Here is a 20090-nt window from a genome sequence, read left to right as displayed (position 1 = left end):
TTCAAGTTAGTTTAGCTCCAGGGTCTGTACTTATAAACAGGATGCTAACTTATTTCTCCAAATATCACACAGAGCAGCAGGTTCAGTGTCTGAAGACCTTGGTATACATTCTTGGGGAAAAAAAAATCAGCCTTTCTAAGCCCCAGTTTTTTCACTGGGATTGTTGTACGGATTAAAGGAGATTATATAATTTATCATATATATGTAATATGTTTATATATATGTTATGTTTGTGTGTTACATATATGTTGTGTATATTGTACATGTTTTATATGAAAGTGTTAGTCACTTAGTCGTGTCCAACTCTTTGAAACCCCATGGACTGTAGCCTGCCAGGATCTTCTGTCCATGGAATTCTCTAGGCAAGAATACTAGATTGGGTAGCCATTCCCTTCTGCTGAGGGTCTTCCCAACCCAGGGATCAAACCTGAGTCTCCTGCCCTGCAGGCAGATTCTTTACCATCTGAGCCACCAGGGAAGCCTGTACATATATCACCTTCACGCACTCTACAGATATAAAGGAAGATTATTATATTAAACCTTGCAATGGATCTTACTTTAAAAATTATTCTCAGCTAGCATTTCATTTTCACTAATTTTACCTAGAACCCTAAAACACCTGTACATAAATATTATCTTTTGATTTCATGCTATATGTTAACATTTTAATCAAAAAAAGCAAATTTTTGAAAGATTTTGCTTTGAATAACAGTGTAATAATTTTTAGGAGATTGGAAAGAATATCAGTTTTTTCCAAAATATTATTTTCTAGATCTATTTAAATTAAACTCTCATCCTCAAACCATGCTAGATAAACAACAGAATTATCTCTTCAATTTTGGTTGCTGTATTACTTTTCTGTTGCTACCAAGATAAACAATCACAAAGTTAATTTTAAAAATAATACTTGTTTATATAGCTCTGTAGAAGTCTGACACAGGTCTCACTTGACTAAAATCAAGGTGTCAGCAGAATTGTGTTCCTTTTAGGCAAGAATCCATTGCCTTTTCCAACTTTTTTTTTTTACCTTTTTATTTTGTCTTGGGGAATAACCAGTTAAGAATGCTGTGACACTGCCAGGTGAGTGGTGAAGGGGCTCAGCCAGACACACAAGTGTGTCCGTTCTCCCCCAGACTCCCCTCCCATCCAGGCTGCCACATAACATCGAGCAGAGTTTCACGTGCTGCACAGCAGGTCCCTGTTGGCTATCCATTTTAAATATGCAGTGTGTGCATGCCCAGCTTCTAGAGGTGACCTGCATTCTGTGGCTGGTGGCCCCTTTCCCCATCTCCAAAGCCAGCAGTGTGGTTTGTCTCTGCACCCGTCTTCTATTGTTACATTTCTTTCTGACCACAACCAGAAAAGGGCCTCTGTTTTCTCACATGACTAGACTGGGTCCTCTTAGACAATCCTCTCATCTCAAGATCCTTAACCTTAATTACATTTGCAAAGTCTCTTTTGCTATATAAGGTGACATATTAACAAATTCCGAGGGTTAGGATATGGCTATCTTTTGAGGGAAATATCTCTCTGCCTTCTATAATTGTTTTTGTTAGGAACAAAAAACCTAAATTTTATATGAAAGAGGACTGTCAACATATAAAAGTTTGGGGGTGATTTTACTACAGTGTTCTAAAATTCTCCCAAGTTACAACAACTATTATGACAGAAGGAGGTAGAGTTCAGTTAGACTGATTTCAGACAAAAAGAGAGCCTGACAAATGGTGACTGAAGGTAGCGGTAGTGAGAACAAGACCAGATGATACACCTGAAAATCACCCAAAATGCGGCAATGAATCTGCACTCTTTGTAACTGCAGTTTATCGTTGGGCGGGAAGAACCTTCTTTCTAATGCTAGCTCATCATTTTCTAGCACTGAAAAGTTAGAAACATATACTATTAGAGACTAGACAGATATCAGAAAAGAGCTCTTCATTTCTACCACAGTTAGAAAAACAAAAAGATCCCACCCCCTTTTTAGGATAAATTAAACAAATAAAAAGCCAACTGTCCCAAGTCTTGCATCTGTTTCAATAGCAATAGGGATTATTGAAATGGTGTTGAAGGAGGGCTGTCAGTATTTAGATCATGAAGGGTTCCATGAGCACTTGTTCCGGGAACAGAATATAAGCAGTGTAATCATAGACATATGGAGTTCCTGAGGACAGCAGCCCAACTTTGTAGCTTGCCTATACCCCTGTGGTATTTACAGGCTTACAAAAACCTAATGGATATTTGGATGCCACGCATGGTATCTAGTACTTGTACTCAAGAGCAATGGCAAAGTTAGGGAGTCTCATTCAGTTCAGTTCAGTTCAGTTCAGTCACTCAGTCGTGTCCGACTCTTTGCGACCCCATGAATTGCAGCATGCCAGGCCTCCCTATCCATCACCAACTCCCGGAGTTCACTCAGACTCACGTCCATTGAGTCAGTGATGCCATCCAGCCATCTCATCCTCTGTCGTCCCCTTCTCCTCCTGCCCCCAATCCCTCCCAGCATCAGAGTCTTTTCCAATGAGTCAACTCTTCGAATGAGGTGGCCAAAGTACTGGAGTTTCAGCTTAGCATCATTCCTTCCAAAGAACACTCAGGACTGATCTCCTTTAGAATGGACTGGTTGGATCTCCTTGCAGTCCAAGGGACTCTCAAGAGTCTTCTCCAACACCACAGTTCAAAAGCATCTGTTCTTTGGTGCTCAGCCTTCTTCACAGTCCAACTCTCACATCCATACAGGACCACTGGAAAAACCATAGCCTTGACTAGACAGACCTTTGTTTGCAAAGTAATGTCTCTGCTTTTGAATATGCTATCTAGGTTGGTCATAACTTTCCTTCCAAGGATAAGCGTCTTTTAATTTCATAGCTGCAGTCATCATCTACAGTGATTTTGGAACCCAAAAAAATAAAGTCGGACACTGTTTCCACTCTTTCCCCATCTATTTCCCATGAAGTGATGGGACCGGATGCCATGATCTTTGTTTTCTGAATGTTGAGCTTTAAGGCAACTTTTTCACTCTCTACTTTCCCTTTCATCAAGAGGCTTTTGAGTTCCTCTTCACTTTCTGCCATAAGGGTGGTGTCATCTGCACATCTGAGGTTATGGATATTTCTCCTGGCAATCTTGATTCCAGCTTGTGTTTCTTCCAGTCCAGCGTTTCTCATGATGTACTCTGCATAGAAGTTAAATAAGCAGGGTGACAATATACAGCCTTGATGGACTCCTTTTCCTATTTGGAACCAGTCTGTTGTTCCATGTCCAGTTCTAACTGTTGCTTCCTGACCTGCATACAAATTTCTCAAGAGGCAGATCAGATGGTCTGGTATTCCCATCTCTTTCAGAATTTTCTACAGTTTATTGTGATCCACACAGTCAAAGGCTTTGGCATAGTCAAGAAAGCAGAAATAGATGTTTTTCTGGAATTCTCTTGCTTTTTCCATGATCCAACGGATGTTGGCAATTTGATCTCTGGTTCCTCTGCCTTTTCTAAAACCAGCTTGAACATCAGGAAGTTCACGGTTCACATATTACTGATGCCTGGCTTGGAGAATTTTGAGCATTACTTTAGTAGCGTGTGAGATGAGTGCAACTGTGCGGTAGTTTGAGCATTCTTGGGCATTGCCTTTCTTTGGGATTGGAATGAAAACTGACCTTTTCCAGTCCTGTGGCCACTGCTGAGTTTTCCAAATTTGCTGGCATACTGAGTGCAGCACTTTCACAGCATCATCTTTCAGGATTTGAAATAGCTCAACTGGAATTCCATCACCTCCACTAGCTTTGTTCGTAGTGATGCTTTCTAAGGCCCACTTGAATTCACATTCCAGGATGTCTGGCTCTAGGTCAGTGATCACACCATCGTGATTATCTGGGTCATGAAGATCTTTTTGTACAGTTCTTCTGTGTATTCTTGCCATCTCTTCTTAATACCTTCTGCTTCTGTTAGGTCCATACCATTTCTGCCCTTTATCGAGCCCATCTTTGCATGAAATGTTCCCTTGGTATCTCTAATTTTCTTGAAGAGATCTCTAGTCTTTCCCATTCTGTTGTTTTCCTCTATTTCTTTGCTTTGATCGCTAAAGAAGGCTTTCTTATGCCTTCTTGCTATTCTTTGGAACTCTGCATTCAGATGCTTATATCTTTCCTTTTCTTCTTTGCTTTTCACTTCTCTTTTCACAGCTAATTGTAAGGCCTCCTCAGACAGCCATTTTGCTTTTTTGCATTTCTTTTCCATGGGGATGGTCTTGATCCCTAGGAGTCTCATTACTGCCTATTTTATCATTTCTATAAAATTATGTCTTGTCATGCAATGACCAGGATTTCTAAACCATTAAGAAACTAAACTGACAAGGATTTGCTTTGTGGACCAGTCCCTAAAACAGAGCAAATTTAAGTATGCAGAGTTCTACTTTACAGAAGAGGCGATCCTTACTATAAAAAGTGTGAGTGTCCTTAAAGCATGGGTGTATCTCATAGTTACGTGGGTATATTTCCATTAAGAAGTCTCAGCCATACTTAGGGAGACAGGAGCAAGGTCTAGGTTCCCAAAGAAGTTGCTAGTGAGCTAATCAAGAGATTAGGGCCATCTCCAAAGGGACCAGAATCAAGGGCAAGACTTCAACCAGAGGACATTTATGAAATCAAGCCAAAGAGTGGATGAAAATGAAGAAGAGTAGAGAAATTGGAGAATTAATGTAAGACTTTGGATGGCTGGACAAAGAAGATGCTCAAATGTGACCACCTTGGGTACATAAGCTGTTGGGCTTAGACAGTCAAGATTTAATCCAGGCACAAACGTTGAAAAAGAGGACTTCTGACAACCTGTGGAGTGGGATAAAAGATTTGCAAACCATATGTCAGATAAGGGGCTAACATCCAAAATATATAAGAAACTCATACATCTCAACAGCAACAAATAAAAGTAGAATTTTTTTTAATCCAATTAAAAACAGGCAGAGGTTAGAATGATATTTTTTCAGAGAAGATACACAAATTACCAACAGATCCAGGAAAAAATGGATGATTAGTGATGATTAGATCCAGTGCTAATCATCACTAATAATCAGGGCAATAAAAATCAAAGCCACACCTACTAGAATAGCTATCATCAGCAAGACAAGAAGTACAAGCGCTCAAGATGTGAAGAAAAGGGGACCCTCATGCACTGCTGGTGGGAACATAAGTTGGTGCAGCCACTATGGAAAACAGTATGGAGTTTCCTCGAGATAAATTAAAAACAGAGATACCATATGATGCAGCAATTCCACTCCTGGGTATGCATCTGAAGTAAAGGAAATCACTATCTCAAAAAGATGTCTGCAGTCCCATGTCCTCTGCAGCATTACTCACAGTTGCCAAGACATGTAGGCAACCTATATGTTTGTCAACTGATACATGGATAATGAAAGTGTGATAGATATGACAGAATATTATTCAGCCACACAGAGAAAAGACGACAACACGGATGGACTTCAAGGGCATTATGCTAAGAGAAATAGGTCAGATAGAGAAAGACAAATGCTGTATTACCTCCCTTTTATGTGGATGTGGAGTCTATTTTTTAAAAAGAAAGACTCCTAGAAGCAGAAAGTAGAATAGTGATTGCCAGGGCCTGAGGAGCCAGGGAAGTGAGGAGTTGTTGATCAAGGGGTACAAACTTCTAGTTACAAGATGAGTCAGTTCTGGGGATCCAATGGACAGCATGCTGACAGTGTTGTGTTCTATACTTGAAAGTTGCTAATAAGATAGTAGAGCTTAAATGTTCTTACCACCAAAAAAAGTTGTAATTATGTGAACTGACAGTTGTGTTAACTAACCTTATTGTGGTAATCACTTCTCATATGTACGTCAAGTCGTCACATTGTACACCTTAAACTTACATAATGTTATGTGTCAACTATATCTCAATAAATCTGGGAAGAAAAAAAGAGAAAAAGACCTTTGAGTTCCTGCCAGTCTTGGTTATGATTAAGCTGGGAATTTTGGCTATAAAGTAAGTGGTTTTGGTGCCTGTATCAGGAGGAATCTGCAAAGGCAAAGCCTCCCTCTGCCCATTCATACTGCCCCAAACCTGCTCCTGTTCCAGCCCTCTGGAGGGGTCATTAAGTTATAGAATACCTCTGAATTGGGGTGGGAATGGCAGATTCTGCTTTTGACAGTGTTACATCCCTGACCTCACCACCCCCCTCCCTCCCCCTTGCCTTCTTGATTCACAAACAGGAGGAAAGGCGAGCGGCATGGGGCTCTGCACGTACGGTTCCTTCTGGCTGGTTCAGATGACTGACTTCAGATGACTGACTCTTTCCTGTTACTCAGTTGTTAGCTCACACCTGGCCCCCTCAGTCAGTGAGAACCTAACTAATCAGTTTTTCTGAGTCACCTTGTTCTCCTGCAGGCGTTGGTCACATCAGAGATCATGTTGAAATCTGAAAGGATCTTGGTTTTTAATTTGCTTGCTCAAAAGGCAGATGCACAAGGAATTTGCTGGTCATTTACTGTGTGAAAGGAATAAACGTACAGTCACCATGCTTGTCTTGCAAAAGCCTGTGCCTTAGGTTGATGGAGTTTCCACACGTGAACATAGGAGCCATCAACGCTGATTTGGGAGTGTTTAGTACCACGGTATTTTCTCAGTGCCAAGGTGCAACTGGAGGCTTGACCATCTTTATACAGTGTAAGGGGCTGCGATGGAGGAGAGGGGCAGCTTGGTAGGCAAGCCAGGTCTCTGTACCAAAAATCAGCGTTGCCTGAGAGCAGCAGGCTTTTCTCATTTTCCTCTTCATTGGCAAGTATTCACAGCGGACTTTTTTTAACTGACCAACTATTTAGTTGACACACATGGTTTCTCATTTCTTGATCTGCTTTTAAAGATATTCTTCATTTTGATTAAAATCTTAATTGCAAGCCCCTTGACTGGATGTAACATTAAAAACAAAGAATGCAGACTACACGTATTTAAGTAATCTGGGCTTTGGGGCAATGGGAAGACAGAGAAGTAAAGGTAAGGAGGCCCAGATTATTAGGCCCTAAATAAGTTCCACTTATTTATTCAACAAAAATTGAATACTTCTGGACACTGTTTAGTAAATTCAATTAGTGAGTACGGCAGACAAATTTTCTGTCCTTCAGAAGTTATGTTCTGCTGGAGGATTGGAAGAGGGGTATAAAAACCACCTTCTTTGGTCTGCAGCTGTACATTCTAAAAGTACATGGGCATTAGAGTAGAATATCTGTGAAGTTTTTTTACAGCTCTCCATGTTCTGAAAGAAAGGAAAGAAATTTTGGAAGGCATGGCAGGGGAGTAAAATCATGGATGATTTCTTCCTCTTTTTGTTTATCATTGCCCCCTGATATTTTTCTATAATGAACATGCATTGCCTATCAGACGGAAAAATGTTTCAGGAAACAGTAGATTTTATTATCAAACTTGGGCATTGGTTCTTGATAACCTGTAGGGGGGTCATTCATCTGTTAGTAATGCGAACCATCTTATCCATCCATTGTCTTACCTAGCAATGAGACTTGGGAAACTGCCAAGGGAATCTTTCCCCTGCTCCTTTTCTCATTACTTTTGGGGGTGCTACCAGCTTATTCGCTTTTCCTTGAACCCTTGAAGCTCTTTTCTACCTAGAAATGTTCTGGCACAGATCCTGGGTATCTCTCTCTCACACACACACGCACACTCAGACACACAGCCTCTTCTCGCCCTTCAGTATTCACATCTCACTGTCAGTGTTCCCTCTGCAGAAAGGTCTTACCTAAGTGATCTAACTATATGATTCCATTCCTCCCTCATCCTCACCATACCACCCCGGGAGTCTCTATCATACATCAATCTGCTCTTTTCTTCCAGAGCACTCTTCTCAAGTTATACTTTCACATGTATTTCTCTTCAAGTTCATTGTCTATTTCTCCCACAAGTCTGAAGTTCTATCCTGAAAACAGGGATAGTCTGGTTTGTTTACATCTATATCCCTAGGGCCTATTATTGTTTGAGCAAATGAGTAAGTGAAAGAACAAAACGGCTCCTTTGTCCTCTCTGTCAAGAATTTTATTCCATGCAGTGGTATACTGCAGCCGGTTTCTTGCCAGCTTACAAGAGCCAACTGCTAAATTTTCAGGAATTTACTAAGCCAGTTGTTAAACAGTTAGCTTGAAATTGGCCATGCTGAGAATATTTATACCATGAACATTAGCAAATGCTACATCAAGACTTTTTTTTTCCCCAAAAAGGAGGTTTGCCAGCACACCACTGCTCTCATCTCCTAAATCCAACTACAAACATTGAGATATCATGACCAAAAATACATGGCCCATAGGTTACTTAAAATCTTTCAACAAGAAACACTTGAAATTTTTAAAAATACTAAACATATGCTACACAATTACTTTCCTATATGAAACACTTACTTTTTATAAACTCAATTATAATCTAAAATATGTGTCTCTGATCTCCTAAAGTTTTTGTTTCTATTTTTCAGATCCTTATGTGAAGATTCATCTGATGCAGAATGGCAAGAGGCTGAAGAAGAAAAAGACAACAATTAAAAAGAATACACTTAACCCCTACTACAATGAGTCATTCAGCTTTGAAGTACCCTTTGAGCAAATCCAGGTAATGTTAAACATATTTTGTCTTCCCCTTCGATTTCGTTTCTTCAGACCGCATAAATTAAACACACAGACCTTGTAAACTCTCAGTGCACATGTCTCTACTTGAACTGCCATCCTTACTCCACGCACATTAGATGCTCAAGCTACATGAAGAGGGAAATGATGAAATACACAGCATAGGATACGCTGCTTCATCAGCAAAAGCAGCAGCATTCTGGTGAGCAGAAATAAAGTAGGAAAAAGAACACCAACAGAACAACTCTGCTAATTCAAAAAGTACATCCACAACCGTTAAAAGGTCAAGAAAAAATGAGCTTTAACTTTTGACTCTCAAGCCACAGTATTTCTCATTATCACCTCTTTGTAGCAAAAAATAAAAATAAAAAGTGAGAAAAGAAATATCTTGGTTGATGCTAGATATGCAGCATAATTAATCTTTTACCAGTAGAAAAATTAGGTCAAGTTGTATTTTCAATTGTTTAAATTCAGATTCCTGTTTCTGAGTTGGAATGGATGGTTATTTTTGTAAAGAAGGAACCTTAATTTGCTAGATAATATTTATTATGATTGGAAGTATTCTATTAAAAGACCTTGCAGTTAATAGGTTCAAAATAGGATCTACATGTAGCCACAGAGATAGCATGTAATCTTACTACTTAGGGCTTCCCTTGTGGCTCAGCTGGTAAAGAACCTGCCTGCAATGCGGCAGACCTGGGTTCGATCCCTGGGTTGGGAAGATCCCCTGGAGAAGGCAAAGGCTACCCACTCCAGTATCCTGGTTTAGAGACTTCCATGGACTGCATAGTCCATGGGGTCACATAGAGTCGGACACAACTGAGCAACTTTCACTTTCACTTATTACTTAGCAATTCTTAAATATGCTTGGGTTTTCTTATCTCATAGTCCATAGTTAGGCTATTGGATCCAAAGTTCACATCCACTAATTATAGGCTATTTTTACTAACTTTTAATGGGTGGCAGAGAGTCAAATTGGTTAAAGCAACATTATTTTTAAACTTTATAAAATATTTGATGTGGGTCTATCTTTTCAGTCCTATGGAAATTTGCTTGTGACTTGAAGGAAAGATGAAGGGTGGGCAATTAAAAACTACAGCATGGAACTTTCTACAGGTTCAGAATCACAAAAGTCAGCAAATAGTCTTCAGTTGCATATTTTTACTTTTAATCCATTCTTAAAATACAGTACTTTAAGAATGAATCACTCTTTTATTCCATGAAGAAAGTTAATATAATAGCCACATTTATTGTATACTTATTTTGTACATAGGCCCAAGGTACATACTTATGCACTTTACCTGCATAAGCTCATTTAATCCTTATGCTGTGAAAGAAGCACCATTATTACCCCAGTTTTATATACGTATAAGGAAACTGGGGGCTTGCCTGGTGGTCCAAGGGCTAAGAATCCAACTGCCAATGCAGGGGACACAGGGTCGATCCCTGGTGCAGGACGATTCTACATGCCACAGGGCAACTAAGCCCATGAGCTGCCGCTACTGAAGCCGCACGCTTGAGTCCGTTCCCCGGGACAAGAGCAGCCACTGCAATGAGACGCCCTCGCACCACAACTAGCGAGCAGCCCCCGCTTGCCAGAACTAGGGAAAGCCGGCACGCGGCAGCGAGGACTCAGCACAGCCAATAAAGAAATAGTTAAATAAGAAAAGGAAACTGAGGCTCGTGTGTAAAACAGGAATAATAACAGAACCCAGGCGAAGCGAGAAGCATGTAGAAGCATCTGGAACAGTGTTAAGCACATTTGAACACTCAGGATATGGTTCCCACCATTATTATTCACAATACTAATATTCCCTTCTCTTCAAATTAGCATTTTATTAGAAAATGGATCTAATGCTCCAACAGAACTCTGTAAGGATGGGAATATCGGTGTTGTCCAGTCCGGTAGCCACCAGCCATAGGTGGGCCATGAGCACCTTAGCCACTACTGTAACAGGGGACTTCAATTTTAATTTATTTAAATTTAATCAGCTACCTGTCGGGGAGGAAACGGCAACCCTTCCAGTATTCTTGCCTGGAGAATCCCATAGACGGAGGAGCCTGGCAGGCCATGGTCCGTAGGGTCGCAGAGAGTCGGAAACGACTGAAGCGACTAAGCAAGTGCCTGTGGCTAGAAGCTACTGTATAATATAGGCCAGTTTTTTAACTGCCAATAATCCCACCATCCTCACATCAGTTCACAGTTTTCATATAACCTTTCTTATATATATTTCCGCATGTCAGCAGATTGTGGCAACCCACTCCAGTGTTCTTGCCTAGAGAATCCCAGGGACGGGGAAGCCTGGTGGGCTGCCATCTATGGGGTCGCACAGAGTCGGACACGACTGAAGCAACTTAGCAGCAGAAGCAGCCGATTGTACACACTTACTTACTTTCCATAGCTGTTCTACAAGTAAATGACATTGCAGAAGATTCCCTGTCCCCAGTCACTTGTTTACTAGTCTGAACCAGTGAGCTCACTGCTTTGGACCCACTGGCAAATTAAGACATCCAAAATTTCTCTGACAATTTATTTTGCAGTATTTATTTGATGAACTCTTTTTTTTTTTTTTTTTAGTTCTGAGACATTAGTCCTATGGAAATTAACACCTCCTGGCATTTTGTGCTTTAATTCCACAAAACTATTTAAGGCAGGACATTGCAATAAAAAATCCGATTGTAAATCTATTCCTTTGAGCTATAATTCTATACATTAAAAGAAAAAATACATGTCCCTTTTCAGCTATAAATTTCAGCAAATGCAAACGTATTGAAAAATGAAGCACATTAGAAACAAGATGTGTGCTGGGTTTCTGGGGCAGCCTTTCAGAGAAGATAACATTTTGTCAGGACAGAGAGAGCCTGATACAGAGTCCATGAGGCATGAAAATAATGAGCACGCCTTTGACTGTATCCTGTCTTCTCCGTTCTTTGAGTCAATTTGCTCTTTTTTCTCATTTTTCCCCCAAGAGGCTGCTTACCTAAGCTTTGCACTTCCCAAGAGAAAATAATTGAGCATTTAACATGCTGTGATAGGGACTTAGGTTTCATTTATCCTGAGGTTATAAGACTGTCTTTCTGCCTCTATCTACATGAAACATGAAAGAAGCAAAATATACTGATTCCCCAAATGACATGAAAATGTAGCAAACCATCCCTCTACTCCCCAAAAATGTATATGCTACATACACAGCTGGAAAGTCCCTTATAAGGATATTTTGTCCTGGTTGCTACTAATCAATACGTTCCTGCTGCTGCTGCTGCTGCTGCTAAGTCGCTTCAGTCGTGTCCGACTCTGTGCGACCCCATAGACGGAAGCCCACCAGGCTCCCCCGTCCCTGGGATTCTCCAGGCAAGAACACTGGAGTGGGTTGCCATTTCCTTCTCCACAATACGTTTCTAGGTGAAACCAAAACTCACTCCAACTATTCACTCCAACCTCCAAAACCCTTGTTCCCTTTGTCCATGATGCCCCTAGTGTCTCTGCCCCCAGCTGGCATCCAGATAAATCACTTGGGAGAAGTGCTCAGAGCCACCATGATGCTGTTCTTGGTCCCAAATGCCATCCAGTAAATAGGTCTTTCTCTTGGTAATGGAATCAATCCACGGCTGCACAAAATGGAAATTTGCTTCCTTTACTGCCCGTGTGGTGCATTCTACATTCTCAATTCCACTTTCAGAAGTGATCATTTTTCTCTGATCTGAAGCTTTGTGTGGGTGCCTCTCTCAGGATGTTCGTACAGAGTGCAATCCTCAGACAATAGAGCAGTAAAGGGCCACAGCTGGGCAGGATCTTCATTTGGCCCTGGCTTCCATCGTTACATTTTCTGCTTCTTTTGACTCTGGCCACCAAAAGTTATAAATTTCACTTAACTCTAAATTTGTCCTTTTCCTGCCTCAACTCGAGATGAGGCCCTCTTCCATTGCACCAAACCCAGTGGAGTCCCGAGAGGCCCCTCCCTACCCAACGGTATCCCTGACTTCTCAGAGGCACCCTGAGAAGCTCCGTGAGGTCACCGGCACAAGTCGAGGGAACCCAGGGTTTCCTGCCGCAACCCGAGAAAGACCTCGAGAGTCCTTCTTCAACGAGTCTTGAGGCCCGATTTTCCCTTGGTTTCTAGGTTGGAACCATTGCCTATTTTGACTAAGCAAATCAGTTACTTAGAAAGAACTAAAATGTACTTTTAGAAAGCGTTTCTTTCATGTCAAATTGGCCTAGATTTTCTTTGACCAGTTAAAAAAGTAAGGCATTAAATACGCCATCACAATATTTCTCAGCCATTAAAAACAAGGAAATAATGCCATTTAAAAAAAAGGAAATAATGCCATTTGTAATAACGGGAGGGACCTAGAGTGTCATGCTGAATAAAGTAAGTCACACACAAAAGGAGAAATATCATATGACATCCCTTCTATGTGGAATCTAAAAAGAAATGATACAAACGAACTTGCCAAACAGAAAGAAACAGACTTAGAAAACAAACTTAGGGTTTCCAGGGGGAAGGGATAATCAGGGACTTTGGGAAGGTCATGAACACACAGCCATATTCAAAATGGATAACCAACAAGGACCTACTGTATAGCACATGGAACTCTGCTCAGTGTTATGTGCCAACCTGGATGGGAGGGGGGTTTAGAGGAGAATGGATACATTTGTATGTATGGCTGAGTCCCTTTGCTACTCACCTGAAACTATCACAGCATTGTTAATAGGCTATACCCCAGTGCAAAATAATAAGTTTAAAGCTTGGAAAAAATAAAATAAACCCTCACAACCTAATGGAATCACTGGAGTAAATCTTGTCAGCTTAAAGGGTTATTTCCATCTGATGTCAATGCTGGATACACAGTTACTTCGTTTTTACTGAGAGAATTTATGAATGAGAAAAAATATAGTTAATTACTACTTATTGAAGACTTTCCCTCTATTGTCACACTTTATACTCACAATAATCATCGATTAGCTGAAATTCTACAGTGGTTTTAAATTAAACTATGCTGGCTCTTCCCACCTGAAATAGGACTGCAGTATATGGTTGCTTTGAAAACTGTAACCCCCCCCCAAAAAAATGATCTGAGTATTAATGTCAGAAATTTTGTTGATAAAACAATGGAAACAAATGGATTTAACAGTGAACACAAGTTGACATGGGCGGCATGGCATGGTATTTTACAAGATGAACTCCGGAAACATATAAGAAATGAACACTCATTTCTTATATGACTTCAGGCAGGTGATTTAACTCCTCTGAGCTTTAGCATCTTATCTGCATGACAGCAGTTAACAGGATCTAATGTAACTGAGCAGTTCACATGAAAGTCTTAGAACTGTGCCAAAAGAAACATTTATTAAGTATTTTGAAGATGCTGATGATGTAATAATGACAAGAAAGACTGGACTTGTGCATGTTCCAAGTCATTTTCAGCCTTGTCCTGGTACTTTCAGATTGGTTCTTCTTATCTCCCAATTGCTTGGATCTCAAAGAAGCTTGGTGGTAGGACTGTACCTCTAGAGCTGGATGATTAATGTTTATTTTGTGTCCTCTCTCAGAAAGTGCAAGTGGTGGTAACTGTTTTGGACTATGACAAGATTGGCAAGAACGATGCCATCGGCAAAGTGTTCGTGGGCTACAACAGCACCGGGGCGGAGCTGCGACACTGGTCAGACATGCTGGCTAACCCCCGGCGCCCCATCGCCCAGTGGCACACCCTGCAGGTAGAGGAGGAGGTTGACGCCATGCTGGCAGTCAAGAAGTAAGGGGAGAAGAAGCCTTTCTGTGTTTGCCCACATAGTGCTCTTTAGCCAGTATCTGTAAATACCTCAGTAATATGGGTCCTTTCGTTTTTCCAGCCATGCATTCCTAACACAATTCAGTGGTACTTCAAATCCTGTTTTAATTTGCACAAATTTAAATGTAGAGAGCCCCAAAGCCCTTCATCATACCACTGCCCTCCAAATCTACTCTTCTTTTAAGCAATATGATGTGTAGATAGAGCATGACGGAAATTCTTTATTGTATCACACCGTTGTACATATCAGTATGCTAAAGATTTATTTCTAGTTTGTGTATTTGTATGTTGTAAGCGTTTCCTAATCTGTGTATATCTAGATGTTTTTAATAAGATGTTCTATTTTAAACTATGTAAATTGACTGAGATATAGGAGAGCTGATAATATATTATAGGGTAAATAGAGTATCATCTGCATTCCAGCAATCTCAACTTGTAAGGCACTAGTACAGTGAAGCTGACATCTTAAAGGACAACTTAAACCTGAGCTTCTATTGAATCCTATGAGCACCAAGATACGCTTGCACCACAGATTTGGTGGGTGAATCCAATTTTGTAGAATTTCTTCACAGGCAAACTAGCATGATCTGAGCAGCATCCAGCCTGACCTCCAGGAAGCACAGCCACAAACAGAATAGTATCCGTCTGTGCATATCTACAGAGCTTAAGTCAGAGCTTCACTCTGACATTCGCAGAAGCAACTGACCAGTGGTTGATGATTCCATGTTACTGCACATAGAGTAACGACTTGATGGTATTCCGTGTGTGCGTGTGTTTGTGTGTGTGTGTGTGTGTACACACCCGCATTTGTCTAGGGATGGGAGGGGTGGGAAGAAGCAGAGGAGAGAAGTCGGCATTTCAAAATGTTGCCTGACTATTCAAGAAGAAAAGTAGCTCTCCGTCTCACCTTCATACACAACGTGCACCCTGTGAATTCCGTTCCAGCTGTCACACCTACAATGATTCCAAAGGTTTGCACATCGACTTCATAACAAAATATTTTATTATACCGGATTAGAAGGAATGCAGAGTATTTTTAACACAGCAATCTGTGCTTAGGACACAAAATTACTTGGTGGTAAACAGACAGTATTGTAATCCCATCAAAAGAGGAAGGAAATAACTAGCCATAGTTTTGAATGCACCTCCATTAAAGCCAAAACAGACAGTTAGCTAGTGATCTTTTTATATGCTCTTTTTACGTAAATAAGTTTTAATTTGTCCTTTAAAATTAAAAAAAAAAGGTGAAACACAACCAAGAACAAGTTCTAGTAAACTGAAGCAACCTCTTATGTATACTAGATGCTTGATTTAGGAGGAGTTTTTACATGTTTTCAATGTTATTATGTAGTAAATGGCACTATTATGAAGCTACTAGTCATTCCATAAGAGTCTTAAAGGACTGCTCTGTGTAACACTGTGACTGCCGTGTGTGCTTAGACATGTAACGTAGTTTCCTCAGTGGATAGCACTCAATCTATTCCTTAGTGATATTGTAACAATACTGCCATTCCCTCCTACTGCACTGCCCAAGGTGTGTGTAGCACAAACAGTTCTCATTACAAAGGACCAACTCAGCACCGAAAAGCTATGCATAGGACAAGAACGATAGAAAGCAAGAGGTGGACCACACAGCATTTTGTCAAGCACTGTGCAATATATCATATTTATCCCCACTGCAGCAGACCACCACTTAGCCGAAGGGCAGCCTCTGATCTCCACTGCACCTAGCCTTTGCTCCCACCAACCTCTGTGGTTCCTTCTCACTCCCAGGCCAGAGAAGGAATGCTCTGAAGGGAAAGTCCGTCTTCAAAAATACCAAAACAAAATGGAAGGAAGCTAAGCATTAGCCTCACGTTCAGGCTTTTGGATTTTGCCATGGTTCTTAAAACCTCAAAGAGAATTCAAAAAAGGCTAATGGAAAGCTTCAATCGTAGGGCTGGCTGTTTCCTGAGAGAACTAGAATTCCTGTCTAGTTCTTTCCTTATCAAAGCAGAGGCCAGCCCTTTGGCCTTTCAGCCCAGTTGTAGCAGAGTCCTGGACTGGGATAAACCTGAAGGACGAAGGGAGAATAAGACCTCTCCCTTCTGTGGATGCTCCACACTTTTTTCAGAAAGTAGACAGTAGAAAATGCACAAGTCCTGATGTGAGATTAAACATCTGCTTTAAAAAAAAGATTCAAATGAAACTCCTTCCGATTTAAAAGATAAGCCCCTACTAAAGCGAGGGAGTTGACTTTTTTAAGTTCCTTGAATATCAGAAATTGACATTTGAGTTCACTGTATTCAGCTTTAAGTTGTTCGCACCGAAACACACATTTTGAAACAAGCAGGTTCGAGTTGCCAAGTACACATCATTTCTTGCATTAAAGCACGACTAATGCGTTCTCTTGCAACACTGCCAGACATGGGACACTGTCACCATAGAATCAGCTGGTACTACATCTGTCACAAGTCAGTGACCGAACCTGCTGCAAGACTGAGATTCATCCTCCAGTAAGCCACATGCACCCTTCTGACAGAGCTGTGTCAAGTATTAGAATCTGATGCTCTAGAACGAGCCTAGTTGCCTTCGTGTATATTTACTGCCTGCTTGAGTGCTTCTCTGTGTGGATTTTCCCTGTATCTTGTAGAAATGTTGGGGTGTTTTCTTCTGCCATATGGCTCGTGGCCTGCGAGCCAACTACTTTAGCTGTATTTTACCTTCATTTTTGATGAGGTGGTTTAAATTTTGTTTCATTTCGTGTAGTGAATTCCACAGTAGTTTTCTGACTGTTGTTAAAAATGACTTAACATATTACACAGATATTCAATAAAAATGTTTTATTTCCTGTTGATGTTGCTGCCTTTCAACTCTTTTTCTTACCTGACCCTGGTAGGGAGTCCATGGCCTACTGACTTTGGGGCCAGCTGGAAACAGAGGCAGCTAAACAAAAGCTTGCCCTGAATGCCAGCCCCTGCGTCTATGACGACAGAATGGCTGGAGAGGGAAAACTGCCCAGAGAGCATTCGGCCGTTCCTGCCCAGTGTTCCTGGGCAGTGTCATTCTCAACACGTGTTTCTCTGCTCCTATTTATCATCAGTTCACCAGGTACACTTTCTCGCTCCCTGCTTTGCCCAAAATGTGTCCTTCTTTTATACTCTAGAGCCCAAGTCCCATAAGCCTCTCCAGAATGGGATAAAATAAAAAGAAGATATTTTAAAACCCAAAGGAGAGCAGGACACATTAAATTCCCTGCTCATTGCGATTACCAGGTAAAACAAGTAAATCTCTCTCCTTCACTAAATTCAATATTTATCAGGTGCCTGCTGTGTACTGTGTTTCTCCTGGGTGATGCAGAGACAACAAATGATGTCATAAGGTTCACTTGGTCCCAGTCTCAGGCAGACATGCAAATATGCTATCCCAAGGGACTTCCCTGGTTGGCCAACAGTTAAGAATCTGCCTTGCAATGCAGGCGACTCAGGTTGAAGGTACCACATGCCTCAGGGTAACCAAGCCTGCAGGCACAACTAGAGAGCCAGAGCCTCACATCAGGCAACACAGATCCCTCATGTCTCAACCAAGACACAAGGCAGACAAATAAATATGTTTATTTGTCTCAAGACGCTGTGACATGCACGGAGTCCCTGAGAACTCTCACCAGCCCCATCCTAGTGGACTCCCTGGTGGGCCATCGCCACTCCCCTTCAGCCTGTAGAATCTGCTAGAAGCACTGTCTGCTGACAGCTCACAGCCGAGTCCCGGTGCCCTCCACCAGGAAGCCTGCCTTACCTGAGGTCACGCATCCTCCCAGGGGCAGCTCACATTCCGTGACCTGGTGACTTAACCAACACAGGTTTCCTTTCTCACAGTTTTGGAGGTAGATGGCTGAGACCAAGGTGCTTCTTCCGAGATCTCTCTCCTTGGCTTGTAGGTGGCATCCTGTCCCTGTGTCTTCAATGGACTTCCTGCTACGTGTGTCTGTGTCCTAACTTCTTATAAGGACATGGGTCATGTTGAATTAGGGTCCACCCTGATGACCCCACTTATACTTAATTACTTCTTCAAGCACCCTCTCTTCAGACACATTCTGAGGTATTGGGGCACTCGGACTTCAATACAGAAATTGGGGGTGGGCACAATTGAGCCCATCATACCACCCCTAAGGCTGGAAACACGAAATGGAGATGTTAACATAGCCCATAACTGTAGAGGAGGGGCCAGGCCCTGTGGGAATTACTATGGAAACACTACAGGGTCTCAAGTGCTGGGGTTGTGACCCACAAAGAGGCTCTGCATTGGAGCCTAGAGCTGCCAGAAGATCGGGTCCTGTATTGGCTCATTCGTGCTAGAGAAAGCCAAAAGAAGATGGAAATAGGAAGAGGATTCCCTCCGCCCCTCTCCTCCCTGCCACCTCAACCAGGGCCCCCCACCTGCAGAACCTCAACAGAGCCAGCTGGGCCGGGAGTCCGGGAAACAGGCTGCTGGGTCTTTGCGCCCGCCACCTTCGGCACAACCAGCACCTAGAGGTGGAGATGAGGGTGGAGCAAAAGCAAGCAAAGGACCGACACATAGGCGTCTCAGTCCAATGGTCCCCCACCTTTTCAGCACCAGGGACCAGTTTTGTGGAAGAAATTTTTCCATGCACCGGGGTGGAGCAGGGGAGGGTGGTTTCGGTTTCACCAGCCACTCACATCCTGCTGTGTGGCCCAGTTCCTAACCAACCATGGACCAGAACCAGTTGGTGGCCCCAGGGGGTGGGGACCCCTGTCTTAGTCCATGTAGGCTGCTATAAACCAGAATACCATTGATGGGTAATTTAAACAACATATATTTATTTCTCACAGTTCTGAAGGCTGGGAAGTCCAGAGTCAAGGCACCAACAGGTTCAGTGTCTGGTGAGAGGTGGTCTTCTTGCTGAATTCTCCCACAGTGGAAGGGACGAGAGAGCTCTCTGGGGTCCATTTTATCAGGGCACAATCCTAATCATAAGGGTTCCACACTAGTAACCTAGTCACCCCAAAGGTCCCCTACCATCTTAATACAATCACTTAAGTGTTAGGATTTCAAGATAAGAATTTCGGGGGGACACAAACATTTGGTCCATAACATTAGGAAACCTTTGAGCAACTGCATAGACTTTCTAAACACTCAAGTTCCTTTCTCCTAAGATTCAGGTGTTCTTGTCTGAGCCACCCCTGATAAAACAGAGGCAAGAAATCACATTCTTCTTCCATTTATGCAAAGTTGACTATTACAGATCTGAAAATTCCAACCCTGTGTGCAGTTACCCCCTCCCTGCAACACTCTATTAATATGCACAGGACTCTTTGATGTTTAGCAACTGATTTAAGCTGCACACAAATCTCTACTGTAAAATAGTCAGATGTTGACTTTGGAATAAGAAGGTTAAAAAAAAAAAGGCAGGAAAATAAAAATGAGAAATAGCCTGATACTAACTGTACAAAGAAAATTTCCAAAGCATACAGAATAATAATTATGCTGGAGGAAGCATCAAGCGGGAGCAGTAATAAAGGCACCGTGCAAACCTGCTGCTGATGACTTGTGTGATCTGAGTTCCGGGGCTGCCGTGAGTTACCTGCATTGCAAAGCCTGCATTTCAGCTATACTAATCTCCTCCCTGCCCCCAACCATATGCATCCCCAAAGTTCCCACACTCATCCTTCTTCTTTGAC

The 20090-nt window shown here is 41.8% G+C and overlaps 1 protein-coding gene across 3 annotated transcripts in view; it reads left to right on the top strand.

Moving 5' to 3' along the window:
• The window catches only part of SYT1 (synaptotagmin 1), a 606041-nt gene extending 588793 nt beyond the window's left edge, over positions 1–17248 (top strand). For all 3 annotated transcript variants that reach the window (XM_027543295.1, XM_027543294.1, XM_027543296.1), the window contains 2 exons: positions 8475–8608; positions 14174–17248. In XM_027543295.1, coding sequence (XP_027399096.1) covers positions 8475–8608; positions 14174–14380 — 341 coding nt within the window. In that variant the 3' untranslated portion in view covers positions 14381–17248. The remainder of the gene's footprint in view (positions 1–8474; positions 8609–14173) is intronic.
• Positions 17249–20090: the final 2842 nt, after the last annotated feature.

The sequence above is a fragment of the Bos indicus x Bos taurus genome, chromosome 5, assembly GCF_003369695.1.
Source record: "Bos indicus x Bos taurus breed Angus x Brahman F1 hybrid chromosome 5, Bos_hybrid_MaternalHap_v2.0, whole genome shotgun sequence".
NCBI classification, from domain to species: Eukaryota; Metazoa; Chordata; class Mammalia; order Artiodactyla; family Bovidae; genus Bos; species Bos indicus x Bos taurus.
Note: the sequence above shows the minus strand (reverse complement) of the source record. Positions and strands in the feature narration are given on the sequence as shown.